The 24,393-nt window shown below is 43.0% G+C and overlaps 1 protein-coding gene across 1 annotated transcript in view; it reads right to left on the bottom strand.

Annotated features, from left to right (window-relative positions):
* Nucleotides 1–2,612: 2,612 nt before the first annotated feature.
* LOC311040515 (E3 ubiquitin-protein ligase Midline-1-like) overlaps nucleotides 2,613–24,393 on the bottom strand; it is a 93,169-nt gene continuing 71,388 nt past the window's right edge. Inside the window, exons 5-11 of the mRNA XM_084050845.1 lie at nucleotides 23,959–24,066; nucleotides 21,128–21,276; nucleotides 19,502–19,629; nucleotides 14,424–14,567; nucleotides 8,497–8,658; nucleotides 7,356–7,563; nucleotides 2,613–6,801 (exon numbers count right to left, since the gene is read on the bottom strand). Of these exons, the coding sequence (XP_083906971.1) occupies nucleotides 6,453–6,801; nucleotides 7,356–7,563; nucleotides 8,497–8,658; nucleotides 14,424–14,567; nucleotides 19,502–19,629; nucleotides 21,128–21,276; nucleotides 23,959–24,066 (1,248 nt within the window). The 3' untranslated portion in view covers nucleotides 2,613–6,452. The remainder of the gene's footprint in view (nucleotides 6,802–7,355; nucleotides 7,564–8,496; nucleotides 8,659–14,423; nucleotides 14,568–19,501; nucleotides 19,630–21,127; nucleotides 21,277–23,958; nucleotides 24,067–24,393) is intronic.

Genomic DNA, 24,393 nt, shown 5'->3' with positions numbered 1-24,393 from the left:
AACGGTGTTACAAGAGTTTCAATGAGTTGGGTAATCTGAAGGCACACCAGCGTATCCACAATGGAGAAAGACCTTTCTATTGTAAGGAGTGTGGCAAGAGTTTCGGCCATTTGCATCACCTGAAGACACACCAGCGTAGCCACACCGGAGAAAAACCTTACTATTGTCAACACTGTGACAAGAGTTTCAGTCGGTTAGATAACATGAAGGCACACCAGCGTATTCACACAGGAGAAAAACCTTTCTATTGTAAAGCGTGTGACAAGAGTTTCAGCTATTTACATCACCTGAAGACACACCAGTGCATTCACATTGGAGAAAAAACCTTCCCACTCTAAACAGTGTGTCAAGAATTTCAATGAGTTGTGCAATCTGAAGAGACACCAGTGTATTCATAATGGACAAAAATACTTTAGGTCAATTGACAGTAGTACAAAGATCTCAGTATTCACGAGAAACCAGAATTCCTCATTTTCCTGACCAGGAATCAAAACCAGGCCACGGTGGTGAACACACCGAATCTTAACCACTAGACCATCAGAGACATATATATAATACTGTGCAATCTCCTATCAATCATTATAAAAGGTAGGGCCTGTGTACAGTAAAATGCTCAATTCAGGCCTTTGTTTGTCTTTTTTTTTCTCAAAAAGCATTCTTTCCCAGGCTGTAACTCACGGCATATACTGAATACGAGTGCATTGAGGTTTATTGACAGTAGTACAAAAATCTCAGTACACACGAGACAACAGAATTCCTATTTTCCCTAACCGGGAATCGAACCCGAGACGCGGCGGTGAGAGCGCCGAATCCTAGCCACTAGACCACCAGGGACGAGCTTTCTAATAAGTATAATAATCTGGTCAATTATTATGAAATATAGGGCACTTAACAATGCCCTCCGGATCATAACTGGTTGCCTGAAGCCCAGCCCTGTGTACTACTTGCTAGTCCTAGCGGGAATTGCCCCTGCTGGCCTCCGATGAGAGGCCGCTACCCTCAAGCTGCCAAGGAAAGTCCAGAAACATGACTGGCACATCCTGTATGAAACTAAAAACGAAGGCAGCGCCTCCAAGCAGACTCAAGTCCTGCCACCGATACAATAAGGCGGCACGGGAGATGCTTGGCTCTATCCTTGAGGACCTGTCTACAAATGCATGGCTGGCAACATCCTGGAAGCAGGAGTGCCGCGCTGCGAGCTTGTACATCTGCTATTTTTGAACATTTTCGAAAAATCTTGAAAGTGTTTTTTTTTTTAACACAAATCTTCTCTTCTGTGGGTCCCTGGCACAAACACTCTCAGATGGGGGTCCGCGACCAAATGTATATCAATTTAGGGGTCCTTGGCATGAAAAAGGTTGAAAACCACTGGTCTATGAAGAAGTGGGGCTTGGCAGACAGCGCAGCATTGGTGTGTGGGAAGCTTGATGCAGACTGCTGACCACATAATCCCCACCTGTCCACTGTATAAACCAATGGGTCCCAAACTTTTTAGCTCAAGACCCAAAAGATTAATTAAATGTTTGCCCGGGACCCAAACTAGTGAAAATAGCAGATCTAAAAGCTCACAACGCGTCGCTTCGCACAGCCTTGTGAGCTTGTATGTCTAGTTTTAGGTCTTGTTTTTAATTGATGAAAAGTTGTGATTTTTTTGTTTAAACTCTTTTTTTAATCTTTTGAAATGATAGGCCTATATATTTTTATGAAATGTAGGAAACGGATAAATGGATATAATCACTCACAAAACATAAAAATTGGTCCGTGACACAAAAATGGGTCCCGACCCACTGTATGGGATCTATTTTCACTACTTTTGTGTGGGACAAAGTATTATGGCATTAATTTATGAAAAGAAAACTTTGAAATGTGGAGATACAAGGTTTCTGCCTGACAGTGAAGATATTATTAACTGTGAACCCGGATGTGACCCCCATGTCCACAGGAAGTTCTCACAAGCTACCAGTGGTGGAAAGTAACTAAGTACTCAAGTACTGTACTTAAGTACAATTTTGAGGTATTTGTACTTCACTCGAGTATTTCCAATCTACAATACTTTTACTTCTCCACTAATCTCAGAGGCAAATATTGTACTTTTACTCCACTACAATTATTTGAAAACTTTAGCTACTAGTTACTTTGTAGATTTTTACCAAACATACCCACTTCAGCCCTACAGTATATACATTTCGGCCATTTGAAAATAGCCGATCTACAAGCTCACAATGTCGCATTGTGAGCTTGTAGATCTGCTATTTTCAAAAGTTTTCTATACATTTTAAAACTTGTGAAACGGGAATTCTGCAGAATGAGTACTTTCTACTTTTGGTACTTGAAGTACATTTTGATACTTTTGTACTTTTACTCAAGTCAATTTTGAATTCCGGACTTTTACTTGTAACAGAGTATTTCTACATTGCAGTATTGATACCTTTACTCAAGTAAAATTTAGTTTTACTTTTTCCACCACTACCCGGATGTGACCCCCGTGTCCACAGGAAGTTCTCACGAGCCACTCCCTTTCCCCACAGGAAACACCCAGGATGAATGCAACCGCACTGAACTCAACCACTCGAGAGGAAGATCAAAGAAGAAACGGACAGAGCCCAAACATACTCAATCAAACCTTTATTCTTAAACCTTCTCATATACGTCGACCTCAAGACAAAGCCCTCACAGCAACATTGCACATTGACGCAAAGCACTCATATGCTTTCTTTTCTTCTCTTCACTTTAAAGTGTCCACAGACTGAACATTGACCACCATGAACATAAGGTTGTAATGGACACATTAAACAATGTAGCCTAATACTTCTATACAAGGGAGCGTACAGTCCGGCTTATTATGCATAATTTAATAACTTATTTGAGGATTATTACAACTCATGAAAGACAAGAAAAAATATCTAGGTGTACCTGGTCATTGACAAAAGTTTGAAATACGACAAAATCACTGTATTTACATGAATGAGTGCTATTTGTGTCAAGGTTGCTTGGTATATTTTGTTTAATCTCATGTACAATATTCAATACTGACTCTTGTGGAGGGAGTTGGCTGGAGTGAAGGCGTGATCCCAAAGCCTATACCACTTGTGCAAGGACGCGCTGTGATTGGCCAGTAGACATTTGAGTGGCAGTTGGGGCAAACGCTCGCCGGATTCTGACCCTACCGGTACGTAACTCGAACGGCGCTGAGTAGGCTCAAGCTAACTTCGCAACGTTCGGCACGGCAGCTCGGTGGTGCTTCTCGTGGCTCAAGTTCGGTTGAGACTGGGCACCTCCAAAACTCCTTTTTTTTTGCGGTTCTCGGAAAAAGAATGTCGGCAGCGGGATTCGATCACGGGAGGTTGGGGACGGCAGTTTGAAGCTTAGCGAGGCTCGCCACCAAACCAATGAAAATTATAGGGTTTTGAGCTGTATTAGAATGTGACAATTAACGCCCCCCCCTATACGATAGGCAGTTCCACATTCGTCACAGAAGCGGGGCGTGGCTATAGCACAAACAGTATAGGCTTTGGAATGACGCGGAGTGAAGACTGAGGTGCAACCAGATGACATCATCATTGTGCGACACTTCCCAGGTGTTTCTTGAGGCGTTGGGGTCTGCTGAGTTACTGCAGGTCTGAGCTGAGATGCAATGTTAAAGTGAAGCAGTGCATTTCCCAGTGGTGGGGAGTAACTAAGTACATTTACTCAAGTACGGTACTTAATGGACGACTTCACCCATTTTCAACATATCTTCATGTAATTGGTCCTCACTGATGCTCATGATAATATGGTACCATTTTTGTCTACTCACTCTGTGTGACTCAGAGGAGGGCTGTGGACAGTTCAGAAACCCGCCTATCAGTGACATCATCGATGGGGAATCCAAACAGATAGAAACGGCAGGCTTGCTATTGCTGGAAAGATAGCATGCTGTAATGGAAGCCATTGTTCTAACGTTAATAAAAATCAAAAATCTTGTTTGAAAAAAAAAAAGCATTATCATGAGCATGAGTGAGGACCAATTACTGTATATGGATATTGGTTGAAAATGGGTGAAGTCGTCCTTCAAGTACAGTTTTGATGTGCACTACATTTCAGAGGCAACTATTGTACTTTTTTCTCCACTTATTATTTGAAAACTTTTGTTACACATTTCTTTGTAGATTTAGATCATTATTTCAAAACATACTACATCATCCAATTAAGGCATATTTTATACTTCATCTATTCGAAAATAGCCGATCTACAGGCTCACAACGCATTGCAATGTGGTGCTTTTTGAGATTGTAGATCAGCTATTTTCAAAAAAGTTTGACAAATGTCGAAAACAAATGTTGTAGTTTTACTCAAGTCAAATTTTGAATAGAGGACTTTTACTTGTAAAAAGAAATCTGAGTACTTCTTCCACCACTGGCGTGTCCATTGAGCTGTATGGAGAGAAACATTTGTACCGAGTAATAACAATGAGATGCTTCAAAAGACTGATTGCAGTTTTCTGAAAATGAAGCGTTAGATAGGCCACTTTCAAAAACAATATTAACAGACACTCCTTGTGAATGAACACATGGGGTTCAGGAGTTAAGGACATTATTACACAAAACATGCCTCACTAAAACAACTAAAAGTCAAACAAAAAAAACTATGAAAAAGAAAACTAATGGTAAGAAATAAATAGGTTGTGTGTGTGTGCTTCATATGGTACCATACAAATGTAACACAGTGGTTCTCAAAGTGGGGTCCTGGGACCCCCAGGGGTCCTTGAGGAGGTTGCAGAGGGTCCCCGAGCAAAGTTAGTTAATAACCCTACTGTACACCGGATATTTGAAAATATCAGAGCTTGTAGATCTGCTATTTCCAGAAAATCTTGAACGAATGTGAACTTTTTTTCTTCTTTTCAGATAGGGGTGGGGTCAAATACATATTCATTTGGGGGTGCTCGACATGAAAACGTTTGAGAACCACTAACTGCGACACACTCACACTGTGTGACATAAAACACAGAGGACATGGGTGACTGTCAAAACATGAGGAACACAATAATTCCAACAAAAAAAACACAATACGTCATATTAGTTCATGTTAATTGCACTAAAAGCTGAAGTGGGTCACCCCAGAGCTTCCAACAATATCATAAATAATGCAGGAACATAATTTCCAAACACAAGGAAACACTTAAATGTTCATGGGTGGGGGGGGGGGGGGGGGGGAGAACTCTAACATTAATGTTTAATTTGTTTATCTTTACTTTTTTAAGCAGTATGCAAAGACCTGATCTGAACAACATAAGGATTTGAACATAAGGTAATGGCTACTTTGGTTCCACTGGAGGGGGTGGGTGGGGTTGAGGTTAAATGCTAAGGAATTTATAAAATATACGTCTATCTATTTTGTTTTCTGACTTTTACAACTGGGATTGCGTTGCGAGTAAGGACGGCGTGTGTGTGTGTGTGTGTGTGTGTGTGTGTGTGTGTGTGTGTGTGTGTGTGTGTGTGTGTGTGTGTGTGTGTGTGTGTGTGTGTGTGTGTGTGTGTGTGTGTGTGTGTGTGTGTGTGTGTGTGCGCAATGCATGCATGCATGTGTACGTCTGCAGGCATGCGTGTCTGTCTGTCAACCTGTGTGTCCATTAGCCTAGGAGTGTCCAAAGTGCTAAATCTGACAAAGTGGTTTTAAACAGTACATCGTGGACTCGGTGGCTTTTTCTTTCTTCCTGGAGGCACATCTTCCAACTGTTCTGCCACTTTGTCCACCTGGACAGGTATATTTCACCTGGTGTCTCGAGCATATAGACACAGACCGCGGTGTCTTTTCCTTTTCCCGTAAGCGCAATAAAACAATATAGAATCTACATGGTATCAGAGTCAACGCTCCAGACATCGTCTTTTTTGGCACCGGTTTATATAGGGAACCATGTTGTGGTTCCAAAGATAGAAAGCCCATTGATTTTGTCCCATAGATATTTTTACGAAAATATTCATAGCAATTAGTTTAAGCCTGGAACCAAGACCATGAATCATGTGATTTTGTGTCAAAAAAATAATTGAATGGCCCGGACCTGGCCTAGAGGTCCGGGCACCTAGGCTCATAAGCCTAGGTGCCACAGGTTCAAGTCCCATTCCCGACGGTCTTTGCTGCATGTCTCTCCCCATTTCTCTTGCCCTGTTTCCTGTCCATCTCTACTATGAAACTATAAAAAAGCCCAAAAAATATATGTTTCTTTAAAATTCAATGTTTAATATTTAATTATATAATACTATATTTAATAATTAAATACCCTATATTTTTGCAGCTTTCACCTATTTTAGAATCAAATGTTTTATGGCCATGATTCACCAGGATTCACCTGGATGGCTCGGGCTTAAAATAATTTACATAAATCTCTAGGGGGGAAAAAATGATGGGTTTTCCATCTGTGGCACGCCACTGCTACGCTCCTATATTCCCCGGCTATACCACCGTTTTTCCCTTTGTTAGTTTTGGGGTTCCAGGCCTTCCAGGTGGTCGGGGATGGGCAGGCCGGTGAGCACGGTCAGACACTTGTTCCACACGTTGAACACGGGACACACGGGCTGCACGAAGGCCACGCTGAACGTGTGCAGGTGCTGCGAGCCCACGGCGTCGTAGAAGGTCAGGCAGCCGGCGTCGTAGTCGAGCAGGACGCCGACGCGCCGCAGGTGCGGCGACGGCTCGATGGCCAGCTCCTTGCTGTTGTGGCGCACCACCCAGGAGTTGTTGCAGCGGCACAGCACCCAGGAGGCCGAGTTCTTGCCGATCCACTCGTGCTTGGGCGCCGACTTGTAGGCGATGCCCACGGCGTACCTGGTGAGAGATTTTTTGGCACATATTGAATAAAAAATTCCCCTCAGACAATTTAAGACCTGAGGCCAATTCTGCCTTCTAAATCAGTAGTTCTCAAACTAAAAAAAAAATGATTGAACCTTTTTCAAACACTCAAAAATAGCAGATGTACAAGCTCGCAGCGCAGCAAATATTTTAAAATATATTTTCGGGAACGGAAATGACGAACAGATGACAGCTTCCTACACACGCACAACTCAACAATTTTCAAAAGTTGAGTTGAATGCAATTCAACGGACCTGAGTTGTAACTCAGGTCTGTTTTACCCACTCTCAAAGTGGGGTCAGGGGACCCCACTTTGAGAGTTGGGTCCTTGGGTGGGTTCCAGGGGGTCCCCAGCAAAAGCAGTAAACATAGTATCACAACCATTTTAGCCACTTTATCCATTTATAAGTTGGCTATTCAAAATAGCAGATGTACAAGCTCACATCTACGAGCCATATACATATCAATTTGGGGGTCCTTGATCCGAAAAAGTTTGAGAAGATTAAACGGTTGGTGAACCAAACACTCACCATGTGCTCCCGCCGATCAGAGCCTCCCAGTAGTGGCGTCCGCTGTCTATGTAAACGTTGCCCACCACGCCGTAGCTGCTCTGGCTGGTGAAGCGGTCCTGGCTGTGGCCCTTCTTGGAGGTGGTCTCGTCCCGCTCCACCGTCAGGTTGTCGTGGGAGATCTTCAGCTTCCGGTGGGCCGACTTGGGGTCCAGCTTGAACGGCTGGCCTGGTGGGAGGAGAAGGAAGGAAGGAAGGAAGCAAGGAAGGAAGGCAATGTTTGATTTGGAGCTCGCCCAGACAGTTGTTGTTGGAGACTTGTTGATGGAGCATGTAGTAATTTAATCACATACGGAGTGCCGGAGTGGCCATTGACGAAATACTATCTTGTGGCCTCGAGATACTATCTCGAGATAGTATCTCGAGATAGTATCTCGAGGCGACAAAATAGTATTTCGAGGACACGAGATTTTTTTTTTTCTGTCAATGGCCACTCCGGGGCTCGGTAGTCACACATTATAGATTTCATTTTTTATTTCTTTATTGTTCGTTCGAACACAATATTGTGCATGGCCTCTGACTATTTAGGAGAAGGATGCAAACTATTCTGTAAGTGGCCTCTTTTGAAAATAAAATAAAAGAGTTAGCAAACTTTTTTTTTTTCTTCTTTTTTTTTACATTTCAAAACAATATCTAGGAGGATTATTTTGTCCTCCATTTCAAAACCTTTTGGCACCTAGTAATTGGCACTTTCATTTTTCATTGCAAGGAAATTGGCACAGCTATAGTAAATGTTCTATTTTATATGCTTCCTATGAGTTTCCCTGTATCTGAAATGTGCTGCTGACTAGACTGGACTTGATTTCTGTGCAGTGTGCAGAGCAGTGGTGTAAAGTCACAAAGTGCATTTACTCAAGTACGTTGTTTTTCAAAAGATTTTTGATACACTTGAAAACTTGATGGGACATTTCATGCACAACGAGTACTTTTAATTTTGGTACTTTAAGTATATTTTGATGCCAATACTTTTTGTACTTCTACTCAAGGAATGGAATACCAGACTTTTACTTATAGTATATTTTGACATTGTGTTATTGCTACTTTTACTTAAGTAAAACATGTGAGTATTTCTTCCACCACTGGGCGCAGACAGATTGCTTACTGTTGGTTTTCAGAGTTCCCGGTTCGCTGCTCCTGCTCCCCGCCTGGTTGATGGCCTTCACCACGAAGATGTACTTGGTGCCGCTCTGCAGGCCGTGCACCGTGTAGTGGTTCTGCTTGATGTTGGGCACGATCATCCAACTGTCCAACGAGTTACACAGACCTGGGAGGAAGAGAGGAGAGACGGAGCGAGCGAGGGGCGTGACAGATAAGGAGCGCCAGAGAGAGAGGGAGAGAGAGAGAGAGAGAGAGAGAGAGAGAGAGAGAGAGAGAGAGAGAGAGAGAGAGATCAGTGTCGGGCAGAAACCTCCTATCTCCATATTCTTGGAGAGAATGTCTATATTCTCCATATGGACTTCTTGTGTTTTTTTCGTAAATTAACGCCCTACTTGATCATACCACAGCGTCACACAAAAGCATAAAAAGAAGAAGATCTGCAAGATCAAAACGCACCGCAAAGCGACACGTTTTGAGCTTGCAGATCCATTACTTTTGATACCTTTGAATTTTAATCCTGAAAAGTAACAGTTTTGGACATGAGACGACGAAAAATATACTTCAACCCCACTGTTCCCAAAAAAAGATGAGTAAGCATTTCAAAATGAAAGTCTTAAAAAGGGGGCTGGGGACGGGGCAGAGTTGGGTCGCTTGGCACTGAGAGAAAAAAAAAACTGCTGAAAATGTCTTTTTCTTCCAAGTTGACGTTTTTCAATCCGCAGGCTATTTTCCCTGGCGTGAGGGGAAAAAATTAAACTGGCAACGAACTGGGCTTTTTTCTTCACGCCATTTTGGTCAAAGAGGGGCAGAAGGGTTGGCGTTGTTAGTGCAGGACAGCATATGAACCGAGGGGTGACTGAGCCTGTGGCAACAGTATAACGGGGGGGGGGGGGGGGGGGCTTCACCGATGCGGTGAGTGGCCACGGAAAAGCACTAGAGGAAGTCATTCACACCTCGTTGGCTGCATAGCTCCGTTGGGCTCTCTCACTGCCAAGAGAGTGCGTGTGTGTGTGTGTGTGTGTGTGTGTGTGTGTGTGTGTGTGTGTGTGTGTGTGTGTGTGTGTGTGTGTGTGTGTGTGTGTGTTAGGTGCGTGTGTGTGTGTGTGTGCGTGCTCGCACGTGTCCTGTTGTGTGGCACTAAATAACTGCTGTGCCACATGGCATCCTTAGCACTCCACTGTTTCCCATTGAGCTAGGCCATTATGCAAAATGCATTGTGTGCGTGTGCTTGTGTGTGTGTGTGTGTGTGTGTGTGTGTGTGTGTGTGTGTGTGTGTGTGTGTGTGTGTGTGTGTGTGTGTGTGTGTGTGTGCCTGTGTTCACTGCACTCAGCCCCCATCATCATTTCCAGCGCTTGGAAGTCAAGGGGTTTACAACTAGCCTCCCACGATGGTGAAAGTACATACATACCTCAACCCGAGAAACCATCGCAGAGCCAAAGTGGGGAGCGTATATACACAAAACCAGCACGCTGTGCTCTCACTTACAGTGTCAAGCTGGCCCATAAGGACCACAAGTCATGGGCACACACAGCCCATTTCTACTGAATGCAATTAACCACTTGGACCCCAGCATCTCTAGTCTGGGGGGAACCAAAAAATGCATTATAAGTAATTATCTTGTAATTACCTAACTCGTTTTGGGAGAAAGAAGCCCTTCAGGATTAGCAATTTAACAGCATTAACCCTAGTGACCCTAATATGGAGGCGAACGGACGTTGAAAATAGCAGTTCTACAAGTAGATCTGCTATTTTGGGTGAAGAGTTGGTTTAGAGTGAGAAAAAAAAACGAGCGGAGCAAATTAAGAGCCACGGGGGACCCCAGTCAACAAAGTATTGAGTTTAAGTGGTTAATTATTTACTTCTATTCAGTGGTGGGGAAATGGGTACCGTATGTATGTGACGTGTGTAAATATTTGATGTATTTATTTTTTTTGTCATTTGAAATCCCCCGGGGCCGCTGATGGGAAAGGAAGGTGGCGTCTATAGAAGACGTTTGGCCCCTAGGGCGTTGTGTTTTATAAGATGGGACATTATTTCAGGGATGTGACAGAGGTGCCAACGGCAATACACCGTATCTGACACATGGCAATGGAGGTGACAACACAGAGAGACACAATGGAAAAGTAAAAAAAGCTAAAACGTATCACTTAGGTAAACCAATTTAGGCATTTAGCAGACACCCTTACAGCCACAGCGGCAAAGTGTGACGTGAGGATAAGTGGCATGATGAACCCCTGTAGTCAACAATCAACACGGTAAATGGACTAGTAAATGGAGTGCCAATAAATGGCATCTGACTGAACAACGGGCTAAATCAGGGGTCTTCAACAGCGGGTCCGGGACATCTAGGAGGTCCTCAGAGATACTGCAGGGGGGGGCGCCACATCTTTGTATGATAGGGACTTTATTATCTTGCACCTATAATTGACGGCCAAACTCATGGGGCTACACATGTGTGTGTGCGCGGTCTCCACGCACACACATGGCCCAACTAACTCCACATTTTACCCCAAAATTCCTCAATATTCTGCCTCTGAACCGGCTGCTTCCCATACCGTTACTCTACTTCCATGATGTACAATAAATATGAAACGCATTATGCCCCAATACTATGCAAATCTCTTCCCCAGCGCGAAATTCACTTCCGGGTGCTTATTTTGGTCTGACATCAGAGAACCCACATATTTGGGCATAACTGATATAGGCAGCTCCATATATGGAGATGTCTGACACTATCTGACATCACCATAATGACAGGGGCACAGCCATCACGGTCCCATATTTGGGCATAACTGATATAGGCAGCTCCATATATGGAGATGTCTGACACTATCTGACATCACCATAATGACAGGGGCACAGCCATCACTATAAAGGACCTGGATGCCCTGGCCAATGCCAGTGTCCACGATACGCGCAGAGCATGGCATTGTGCTGTGTGTGGGCAGCACAGGCTTGGCAGCACAGAACCTGGAGGGTGGTAGGACCGCTCATTCACGATTTAAGATCCCAATCCCCATTTTCCAAGACTCTGTCTGTGCCATCAACGCAGAGTCCAATCTGGCCAAGCTCATTAAAGACAGCAACTTAATCATCTGGGACGAGATTTTCAGTGTTGACCGCTTTAACGTCGAGTGTGTGGAAAGAACACTGAGGGATCTCATGCACTCACAGCAGCCTTGGGGTGGCAAAACTGTCCTCCTGGGTGGAGACCCAAGGCAAACCCTCCCCGTTATCAAAAGAGCAGGCAGGCCCCAGATAGTTTCAGCATGCATCCAGATGTCAACACTCTATCCTCACATGAAACACCACAAGCTAAACCTCAACATGAGAACACACGCAGCAGAGAAGGACTTCTCCCACTATCTCCTTGCATTAGGGGAAGGAACACTCCCACACGAGGAGGACACAGAATGGCAGGTCAGCATTCAACCCCACCACTTGGTTCACGATCTCCAAACTCTCATTTCATTCACCTTTCCTGACTTGCAAACTGGATGTGTCAACAAAGACAACCTTCTCAATGGCACTGTATACACTCCTCTGAATAATGACATTAGAGAAATCAACAACATATGCCTGGCAGACTTCCCTACAGAACAGAGAGTCTACTTTTCAGCCGACACAATTCTGGAGGACGACCACAAGGACTCCATGCCTGTGGAATTCCTCAATTCACTGACACCCTCTGGAATGCCTGATCATAACCTCAAGTTGAAAGTAGGAGCCCCAGTCATGCTGCTGAGAAACCTGCAAGCAGGTCCCGACCGCACTCTCAAGAATGGCACCAGAATGGTGGTACTGCAGATGATGGACAAAATCATTGAGTGTGAGATTGCAGCTGGCACAAACAGGGGTGAAAAAATCTTCCTCCCAAGGATACCTCACTATGACAGAGATGAGGAGCTTCCCTTCACCTTCATCAGACGACAGTTCCCTATCCGCTTAGCTTTCTCTGTTACCATCAATAAGGGGCAGGGGCAAGAGAACGAACGAGTTGGCATCTACTTGCCTCAACCTGTGTTCGCTCATGGCCAACTCTACACAGCCTTCTCCAGGGGAAAGAGAGCCAGCGCCGTCAAAGTTTTCATTGTGAACAATGATGAGGGAATTACTGACAACGTTGTTTATCCCGAACTCTTTTATTAATCCAAACATGCTCATTCAAACACTTTGCATGTGCTGCTACTCCCTGATTGCATAGTGACAAATGACCTTCATTCTTCAACATAATTGCCATTGCCTTTGTTTGTATTCTCCCCCCAATGCAACATACTGTACACCTGCTCCTGATTAATGCTTCACTGTTAATGTTATTCTGGATGTCATTTCATTTCACTGCTATTTTGCCTTTCTCACATTTACATGTTGCCACCAACACTGTCCGACATCACACCATGCCAATAAACCATGCTATCTAACAAACAATGCAATCTCATTTCAATCAACAACAACCCGCCTACATTCATACCCAATACTTCTCTTGCCTCAATCACATTACTCAACACTACTACTTCCTTGCACACTACATGTACACACCTACACAGTGCGACGTCGCGCGGACGCTAGATGTGAGGGCCGCGCAGCGGCCCGAACTTCTAGTTATTATTATTATTATTATAATTTTCTTTTACATTAAACACTTGAACTCTCGCTGCTCGCATCCCTATTCTGGGGGGAACATTAGCCAAAATAGATTATTGAGGGTAGAATGTTTATTATTAGGGAAGAATGAAAGGGAGGTAGAAAGACGGAAGGATGACACTGAGGAAGGAGGGAGATAAGGGTGCGACAAAGTCCAAGTCCAAGGAAGCCATTTTGGGTGAGACAAGGACAGGAGAAAAGTGTGCGCAGGAGTTAGTCATTCTCTGCAGTGCGATGGCCTCTATCTGCTTAGAGAGAGAGAAATAATAAGAAAAGGACTTCAAAAACAGGAAAGATGAGAGAAAGGGGAAATGGCAGCTTGATTGATAGCTGGTCTTCAGAAGTATTGACCCCATTTCATTTCCTGTCTGGTAGTTGTCGCTCACTGAAGTGTGCACCGAAGCCTGCTTTGTACTTGGCTGTGCATCGAGGCGTGCGCAGAAAATTAGCCGATCTGCAAACTAACAATGCGTCCCGTTATGAACTTGTAGATCGGCCATTTTATACACACATACACACACACACACACACACACACACACACACACACACACACACACACACACACACACACACACACACACACACACACACACACACACACACACACACACACACACACACACACACACAATCATATGATGTTAGCACCATCTCCATATTTGGGCAAAGTTTCAGCCCGGGCCACTCTCCTTGAGATCGGGAATCAATCCCCCAGCCGAGACACGCCAAAGTCTATAAAAACGGTACCCAATACCTCCCCCGCTTGGCACTTACTACCCTCCATTGATTTCCAGTATAAGATTTAAGTTTTAAATTGTCGGACAAGAGAAATTTGGCACTGATCGGTTCAGTTTAGACTACCAAGACTAGCAGACAAACAGACACACACACACACAGACACAGACACACCCTCTTCTAGGAGGCTCACGGCGTTAGAAAGTCAGTGTCACACCTCTCAGGGTGCAGGCAGGTATATACTGCAGTGGTTCCCAAACTGGGGTTCGGGTTGGGTCCCCAAATAATTTTGGGGGGTCCCGAGATGATAAGCTTAATGACGCAACATTGATTTCTCACTCAACAGCAGACAAACCAATATTACAGTATAAGTGTATACAGGGTATCTGCACATTTCTAGAGTGACAATTTAAGAACGTTGTGAGCTTGTAGTTCGGATATTTTCACAATATTTATCTGTGGAACCGAGTCAAACTATATGTAATGCCTATAAAATTCCAAGTGCTTGTCAGGGTGGGGGGTCCCCAGTTCATACTGTACAGTACTTACTGATAACGTTGGCCTGTCCAGTAAAGATGGCGTACTGGAGCTCGTAGGAGACCACGGAGAACTCGTCGTCAGACGTCCAGTGCACGGTGATGGTGTCGTAGGAGGCCGTGCACAGCTCCTCCCTGATGGCCGGAGCGCTGGGAGCTGAGGAGGAACGCATTCAACACAGGAAGAGGTGATCAGCTGAACAATGGAGCACAATGAACCAAATGTTTGCCTCATTATCGCTTATGGGTCAAACATAAGGCAGACGAATCAGTGTTTTAAGAAAAAGTGAAAACCTGAATCAATTTCACGTACATGTTGCAAAGTTATTTGATTTGATTTGTTGCCGCAAACACACAATGTAACACAACCAAGGTAATATAAAATATTAACCTAATATATACAGTATATTAATATAAACATAAAATCCGGTGATAATTATAACAGTGAGTATCTGATTTCAAGGCCCCCTAGTGTAGGCCATGGACCCCAATTTGATATGATGCAACTAAATGGACCAGTAAGGGTCCAATTTGGTTCCAAACTATCAATCTTTAGCTGCGGCCCCCGGAAGGACGCCTGGGGGGTCCTGGTAACCCCACGATGAGAACCTCTGTGTTAGCATAATAAGCTGGTCTGTCATTTGTGATGCTGCTCTGATCCGAGTATAAAGGAGATTTGTAGAAAGATGTTTAAATACACCTGAGGGACAAAGTTTGACAACACTGTGACCAGCTGTGTCGCTGACCATATTTCGACCAAACTCTTTGAACAGACCCCCACGACACTAACAGCCATAGGGCGAACAGGTGTCCCGCTTTATGAGGGGACGGCACAGAGTTTGTATCCCTTGTCCCACGTCCCACATTTTGACGCCATGTCCCACATTTTTGATTGGCTCCAGTTTTCAAAAAGTCCAAACCACTTTATTCAAATCATGAGCTTTTCATCCTGGCTGTCATCACAGGACCGTCTTTGATTTGATGTTTCGAACCTGTCACCGTCTTTGCTGCCTCGGCTTTCGCCCATGACGGGGGGAATATTGTGAGTCACCACAAAGTCGCAAGCTCTACAGATTTTGGCGGAATATGATGGAAACTACCACAAAGAAATGCCAGCTGCTTTGGTTTTTACTTTACAGCATAATGGTTCATGGTTCAGTATGTGAATCGAGTACAGTGTATGAACTCATACGATTCGAGCAACAACAACAAAAAGGCAGCTGTCCCAGTAAATTCTAAACCCGAAATGATCTGCTACATTCTTATTCTTGACACGATTTGGAAACTTCACAGCTTGATGACACCATGAATCAACACGTTGCCTTCCACTAGGGCGGTAAGTTAAAAAAAACACATTGTACATTCTCAGAGTTAAAGCTGCACTATGTAACGTTCCTCTTCTACCCCGGATTTGAACCTGAAAGTGCTGACATTTTTACCATTGAGCTAATAGAGCCTTCCTGCTTGCTCGGGGGATACATTGAATCTTGACCATCAGGTCAACATTTGTGACCTTTGACACAATCTAAATGTCTCAATAGAAGAGCAGGGAGCCAAAATACAACCACCCCTAATTGTAGAAGGTGGTTGTAGCGGTGTAATATTGTATTATTACACCGCTTGGTCGAATGCTTGATTCTGATTGGTCAATCACAGAATTCAGCGGTGTGTTATTTCTGGATAATGACCGATGAGCTCAATAACAGACCGCTGTCTAATCAAAGGCTCAAGAGCACCTGCTGCGCTGCTTGATTTTATGCTGTACCATGTAAACAAACACACAATGTCATTTACAGCTAAACGTTGCTCTCAAGAATGTTTTTGAAACCATTTGAAGCGAGAAATAGACGATGCAGTGACCGAAAATGTTATCAACACTTCCTTGTTGTTTTACGGCCGCACCTGGCATACATTTATGGAATACTTTCATTACCGTAAGCATGGTATATGTTTTGTTGTTACTTTTGGGTCAATTTACTTATTAAGTGTAATAATCACCTCAGGGTTTAATCATCCTGTCGGGATTTATTTCTCAACAATGACCGCAACGCCGTCAATTATCCCTTGCTTAACACATTGACTGCCTAGATCGAGTTAACTCGATATTACCGTTTCATCACTTGCCTGCCAAGATCGAGATAACTCGATTTTAGCAAAAAAATAATTTTTCAACATTTTTTTTTTTTTTTTTTTTTTTTTTTACCCAAAGATCAAGGAGATATGAATTTCCGAAGATCTTTACTCTCATCCACTTCCTTGTTAACTTAAAACTTTAAAATTTTGTATCTCGGCTCCTGAGTACTTTTTTTTTTTCAATGAAAAATCTCTGGCAGAAGACTGCAAAAAATCTGAAATAATTCTGGCAGTCAATGTGTTAACATACTCTACCATACAGATTGGACAAAATTACATTTTATTCATTGAAAATAGATTACATAGTGAGGCTTTAAGCATCGGAAGCGGCAGGAACGGGGAAATAATGAAATATGTATATGTAAAGAGAGACTCATGGGAACACGTCCTCATCACAATTTCTTTTAGCAAAGAAATACCAATCCTACATGGGCTTGTTGTGCTGTGTTGCTCTGGCAACGTGACCCGACCCCAAAGTTCTGCTCCATGCTGTCTTTTACACTTGAAAGTTTCAGGGCGTACAGTCCTTGGCATTTAACTGCATTACTAGGCAGTATCTTATGCTGTCAGAAAAAAGCCCAAATGCCCCTTTTTATGTATTCACGCCGCGCAACCTCCTCAAGTAATCGCTCAATAGCTCATAGAGCTCATAGAGCCCCCCCCCCTCTCCATGTTTCTTCCCAGTCCCTGTTCTCATGAGCGGCTGCACAATGTGGCATGACTCACAGTGATTCAGTTATAGGGAACACAGGGCCTTCGGCGGGAGTACTCACGCATCACAGAGAGAATAACCCGTTCAGTCCGGGAGACGCTTCTGCATGTGTCCATTTTAGAGATTTGAGCTAACCGTTGTTTTATACTTTGGGCTATTTTCATGAAAAGTCAAATATTTGAATTTTATTTTTTTAAAGCGAACATTTGTAAATCAAATATTTGCTTCTGGGAGATTCTACATATGTCTTCTAAATCCTAACAGTTTTTTGAAAAAACTTATGTTGCTATAATCTTTTGAGTTGCTATAATCTTTTGAGACCATGAAAAGTCAAATATTTTAATTTTATTTTTTTAAAGCGAACATTTGTAAATCAAATATTTGCTTCTGGGAGATTCTACAAATGTCTTCTAAATCCTAATATTTTTTTGAAAAAACTTAGGTTGCTATAATCAGTGGTTCTCAAACTTTTTTCATGTCAAGGGCCCCAAAAATGATATGGATTTGGCCGCGGACCCCCACCTCAAAATATGTTGTTCCAGGGACCCCCCCAGAGCAAAGATTTTAGTTAAAAATGTTCGATTGAAAAAAATGTATACATTCAAAGATTTTCACAAATTTTCCAAAAAAAATTAAAAAATAGCAGATCTACAAGCTCATAGCGCGGCACTCGGTGCCGCGCTATGAGCTTGTAGATCTGCTATTTCTGAATAGCCTAAGTATAAGATAATGGTTAAAGTGGTTACACAGATAAGCGTTCCCGGTTTTAATGGGATAAATAAACAAGAGCCAGACATTTTCACAAGCTCTCCTTCCTATCCACTCCCCGGGACGCCTTGTTCTTGTCTCCAGTACTCACATTTATATAGCAGCATTTATGGATGTTTACAGTCAATATATCTAGGCATGTGGCGCATTATAAATGACTATTTTTGCTCAATTGTGCTCCGCCGATCTATAAGCTCACAATGTGTCGCAGACGTGACACATTGTGAGCTTATAGATCGGCTATTTTCGGCGCACAACACCGACGTAAAACAAAGTGTAAATCCAGGATTCATATTTTGTTTTCCAGTTAAAATGCCCTCAGATGGCACAAACTGTTGGGATCCGGATTAGCGTGAAACATCTGCATTACTTAATTAAATAATTGTTATTTTGATCAACGTGTGCCTGTTATCTCTCCTACTGGTACCAACATCAATACAGCATGGAATTGTGGACAAAATCTTATCCAACCATAGCAAAATATTCAAAGTTTTGTGTCTGAGAGGCTAAATCTCGTCAAATGGTGGTCCGTGGCTCAAATGGTGAATAAATAATGGACCTTGATATGAAAAGGGTTTAAAATCCCTGATGTATAAAATTATAGAGATTTTGTTTTGTATATACAGGAAACGTCAAAGGGAACCGTTAAGGAATCGGACCGTGAACAGGGAATCGCTCAAATTGCTCAAATCCTACAGCATCCCCCAACCCTACAGCCCTCGGATGGCATACACCGAAATGTCCTCAGTTGGCATACACACATTGAAATGCATTGAAACTAGGGTGCTGTCATGACTTATATACTGAAATTCCACGCTCCAGCCCAGTCCCTAAATGAAGCAAATGTAATCTAGCCCCGGGGCCCAGCTGTACTGATAGGCATGCTAACTAGTAGTCTTGAGGGGAGCCTTCAGCAAAGAGCCACCGAGTGAGGCTGGAACAAACTTTGGAAGATTCCAGCAGTGATGGAAGAAGTACTCACATATTTTTTAAGTTAAAGTGTTAATACCGCAATGTAGAAATAGTCTGTTACAAGTACAAGTTCGATATTTAAAAAAAAAAATACGAGTAAAAGCACAAAAGTATTGGCATCAAAAATGTACTTACCAAAAGTAAAAGTACTCATTTTGCACAAGGTCCCATTTCAAGTTTTCAAAATGTATAAAGAGCTTTTGAAAATACATGCCTCTGAGATGTAGTGGAGTAGAAGTAAAAGTATGAAACATTGGAAATACTTCAGTAAAGTAAAAAAAAAACTCACAACAGTACTTAAGTACAGTACTTGAGTAAATGTACTTAGTTACTTTACACCACTGGATTCCACGGGGGCCGTTTAAGAGCCAAGGACGATGTACATGTACGCCATAGTTTTTGACAATCACTGGCTGTGACACATGCTCTAAAATCAGGCTCAAAACCATGTTTTTTTACCTCCACAATTTGAAAAGACGCTGGAAAAGGCCAATAGGAAGCCGTACCTGTGAGGTAGTCCAGGCTTTCGAGCAACTTCTTCTCTCTGGTGAAGTCCAGGGCGAAGGTGTCGAAGGTGTCGTTCAGGTTGATCTCCGGGATCAACACCTGGGTCGACGCCGTTGCCATGGAGACCCTGTAGAGCCAAGATGAGCAGCGATTCATTTGCTAACTTCCCTATGGGTCAATGTTTACATGTCACTGATTTACTATGAAACTATGGCACACATCCACTAGGACAGTGGTTCTCTAGCTTTTCATTTTCAAGGACCCCCTAACTCTGAGAGTGTATATGGAAGCAGATGGACCTACGGGTCCATTTGGTTCCATTTGTGCACTCTCAGAGTTACAGACGTGTAAAGGTAATTTAAGGCTATAGCTCTTTATGTGTTTTTGGTAATATTATTGTCCACTCATTTGTGTGTCCATGGAAAAAAAATGAATTTTGACACAATAAATGTCCACCACAATAAACCATCAAATAAAGGCAGAAAAAAGCCCTCTTTTCAAAAATGTGCATATTAGCATTATCGTTCACTATGAGGGCTAGAAAGCTGGGATTTGCTCCAATCTGGCTACCCTCCCTCCCCGCCTCCCCCCAGAGCCCAAAGCGACAATATTGACTTGCTGCCCGGAGAGTGCTGGATTCACCCAGAGGAGATCGAGCTAAAATCGGAACAAAATCAACGGTAGGTACAGGCCCCCCCCGAGTTTTGCAGCTCCAGCCCAAACGGCTTTCCAATCAGAATGTGATTATTCTGGCAGGGGTTGGTGCCCTCCATTATGTCTGAATCGAAGGATCACAGGCTTAATGTCGCTCAGCTCCGTCTGTCTGTGTCTGTCCACCGACTGGACTCTCCACAACCATTTATTTGAATTTAAATCCTTTTTTCCCCCCCATCCCGTGGTGTGACGAAAGCTTAAAACGTTATCAGGAGCACGTTTAGACCAAATCAAATTGAACCCCCCCCCCCCCCCCCCTTGCTGCAGTAACTCTCCAATTTTGCCGCGATTAAAGTGAAAGGAAAGTTTGACTATTTCTGTGTGTGTGTGTGTGTGTGTGTGTGTGTGTGTGTGTGTGTGTGTGTGTGTGTGTGTGTGTGTGTGTGTGTGTGTGTGCAAATTTTTGTTACAAATGTTCACTTTAAAAATATACATATTCAACGATTTGCACATATTTTCACGATTTTTCAAAAATAGCAGATCTGAGTGCCGCGCTACGAGCTTGTACATCTGCTATTTTTTAATAGCCAAAGTATAAAATATGACTAAAATCCAAAATGACAGAGATGCGTTCCAGGATTGAATGGGTTATTTATTTAAATTTTTATCAATGGTCTATTATCATAAAAAAATCGTTGGTGTTTTGCCAATTATTCGGAGGACCAACTTGTAATACCCTCGCGGTGCACCAGTGGGCCCCGACCGACAGGTTGAGAATCACTTGCTCTAGACTATATTCGCAGTGGGGTAAAGTCTAGTCTAATGTCCTCGGCTGCCAAACAGTACAGCCAACTTGTGCGTGTGTGCGTGAGCGTGTGTGAGAGTGTGTGTGTGTGTTTGTGTGTGCATGGGTGTGTGTGTGTGTGTGTGTGTGTGTGTGTGTGTGTGTGTGTGTGTGTGCACTCTCTGACCTCTCGGTGATGCTCTTGGCTGTCTGTAAGAAGCGTGCATGGTCCGTCTCCTTCAGTGTGTGGTCTGCCTGTGTGATGAGGGCAGAGGACCTCTCGATGCACTGCTTACAGTTGGAGATCTGCTGGGCGAGCTTCCTCAACCTGTGTGCCTGGGGGCCAGAGACCAGGAGAGAGGGTGATTATTTGCCTGAAACAGACAGCAGTGGTGGGAAAAGTACTCACATTTTTCTACTTAAGTAAAAGTAGCAATACTGCAATATAGAAATACTCCGTTACAAGTAAAAGTCAGAAAATGTACTTGAGTAATAGTACAAAAGTATTGGTATCAACATGTACTTAAGGTACCAAAAGTAAAAGTGCTCATTATGCTTTTGAAAATAGCAGATCTACAAGCTCAAAATGTGCCGCATCGCGCCGCATTGTGAGCTTGTAGATCTGCTATTTTCAAATGGTCGAATTGCATATAGGGCTGAAGTGGTTAATGTATGTTTTGTAATAATAATCAAAATCTACAAAGTAACTAGTAACTAACATTTTCTAATAATTGTAGTGAGTAAAAGCACAATATTTTCCTCTGAGATGTAGTGGAGTAGAAGTGAAAAGTATTGAAAATTGGAAATATACCCAGGGTTAAAGTGGGCTAGCCTGTTTTATACCCCAGGGCAGGGCAGTTCTCAAACTGTTTCAACTCAAGGACCCCTCCTTGTGTTTTTCATGAATAAGGTAATTCAGGGGAATCATATGCTGGATTTATATCCCTCTAGTCCAGATTATACCTCCTTGTGTATCTCAAATGAATAATATACTGGATTTAGAGTGAGTATGTGCTTGTTAACTCAAGTCCGACTTCAATAAGACTAGAGGGTTTAACTTTTGATGGTTATATTATACAAATCCCATCAGTCTTTCCCAAACAAATGGGGGAGAGTAATTAGAATCAGACAGATAGACAGGACATGAAAATAGATCTATCAACTGATTGATGGAAACAACCATCTTAAAATGAAATCTACGTCATTAATATTAATGATTAAGTCTGGGGAGTCAAGTATGACTCCATGGTAGAAGAATCCTGTGTTTTTCACTCATCTCTCTCTCTCTCTCTCTCTCTCTCTCTCTCTCTCTCTCTCTCTCTCTCTCTCTCTCTCTCTCTCTCTCTCTCTCTCTCTCTCTCTCTCTCTCTCTCTCTCTCTCTCTCTCTCTCTCATATCTTATCTACAGAGATTTAAGCAGACGGATTGAGGTCGGCAGCAGTATTGAGGTCAAACAGACCCTTCATCAGCAGTTTTGCCCACAGAAAAATGAAACTCTAATCTCAATTATCCTGTGAAATCTGCCCAGTCAGTGTTGTGAGGTTCACATATATACAGTGGTGGAAAAAAGTACTCAAATATTTTACTTAAGTAAAAGTATCAATACTGCAATGTAGAAGTACTCTACAAGTAAAAGTCCGGAATTAAAAATGTACATGGGTAAAAGTACAAAAGTATTGGAGAGAGAGAGAGAGAGAGAGAGAGAGAGAAAGAGAGAGAGAGAGAGAGAGAGAGAGAGAGAGAGAGAGAGAGAGAGAGAGAGAGAGAGAGGCTGATATTCGTCACCGGAGGCTCTGATCAGTAAACTTCAAGGTTTGTTGCCAGGAAGCAAGGAGGGAGGACAGGAAGTGGTTGCACCCTTTAGAAGCCTGGGGCAAGAAGAAACATGGGTAACTCCAAGATCATTATTCCTATTCAGAGATAATGTTAACCAGGTCTGAAGAAGACAAGTCAGACTTTTTAAACTACTACATTTGACTGAAAAGCAGTGGTGGAAAGTAAGTAAGTGTACTTAAGTACAATTTTGAGGTATTTTCAATGCTCTGTACTTTTACTTCTACTCTACTACGCCTCAGATATTAATTTTGGTATTTTACTCCACTACAATGACTCGATAACTTACTAGATTTTGATTATTATTACAAAACATACATTAGCCACTTCATTAAACGTTGGTTATTAGACAATAGACGATCTACAAGCTCAACACATGCGATGCGACACGTGGTGAGCTTGTAGATCTGCTATTTTCTAAAGATTTGTATACATTTTAGACATTATGATAACTTGTGAAACAGGACATTCTTTATAATGAGTACTTTAAGTTTTGGTACTTTAAGTATATTTTGATGCCAATACTTTAGTACTTTTACTCAAGTACATTTTGAATACCAGAGTACTTTTTCACCACAAAAGAAGAAGCAGTCTGCACTGTTCTGTTGCAGGCGTAATGGCATGAGGCAAGCAAATCAAACACAGATAAACAGGAAAAGCTCTCCTTCTGGAGGAGAATACCCAAGTGCCTTCCAGCTCTCAATAGAGACAATTAACCAGAGATTAACCAAGAAAAATAGCCAGCAGTTTCTCGATTCCATAAGTGAATAGCCCATCCCTTATGCTCAGGGATCTAGGTTTGGGCCCGTCGCACCCACTCCCCCGTCTGTTGAGGAGTCCTGGTTCTGTGCTGTTAGAGTCCTCCGTCTGTTCACAATATGTTCAATAAAGAACCAATTGCGCCGAGCAATTGGTCCCTGGGGGGCCTCAGCAGAGATTTGGGGTCGTACTTGAATCAACATACGAGCGTCAATTACCGTGTGGTCTGTCTGTCTGTCTGTCTGTCTGTCTGTCTATGAAACATATGAACAGGTTTAATCTGCAACACAATTTCATACAGTATAGGCCTACTAGTGGGGGGTCCCTGCTCCATCTCTCTCTCAGCTAAGGGGCCCTCGGCCTGAAAAAAACATTGAAGACCCCTGATGTGTGGGGAAAATGGCCGTGTGTAGTTCTTCTACATACCTTTCCCTCCTTGATCTTGGTGCCAATGATCTGCCTCCTCTGCTGAATGATGTCAATGAGGACATCGCACTCCTCCAGCAGTTTACCCTCCTGGCGAGAGGCGTTCACCTGCATGGGAAAACACGCACACACACACACACACAATGAGGACATCGCACTCCTCCAGCAACTTACCCACCTGGCGAGAGGCATTCACCTGCAGACACATAATGGGGAAGGATTACCCTGGATGGAGCCACTGACGGATGATGTGAGGGGCTATTTAATGTTTATTGGCTATAGATCATGTCATTCTGGCAGTGGTGTAAGGTAACTAAGTACATTTACTCAAGTACTGTACTTATGCACACTTTTGAGGTATTGTTTTGCTTTACTGGAGTATTTCCAATGTTCCGCACTTTTACTTCTACTCCACTACATCCCAGAGGGAGATAT

Source organism: Gymnoscopelus microlampas, assembly GCF_963454915.1.
Source record: "Gymnoscopelus microlampas genome assembly, chromosome: 24".
NCBI lineage: Eukaryota > Metazoa > Chordata > Actinopteri > Myctophiformes > Myctophidae > Gymnoscopelus > Gymnoscopelus microlampas.
This window is presented reverse-complemented; position numbering and strand designations above follow the sequence as displayed.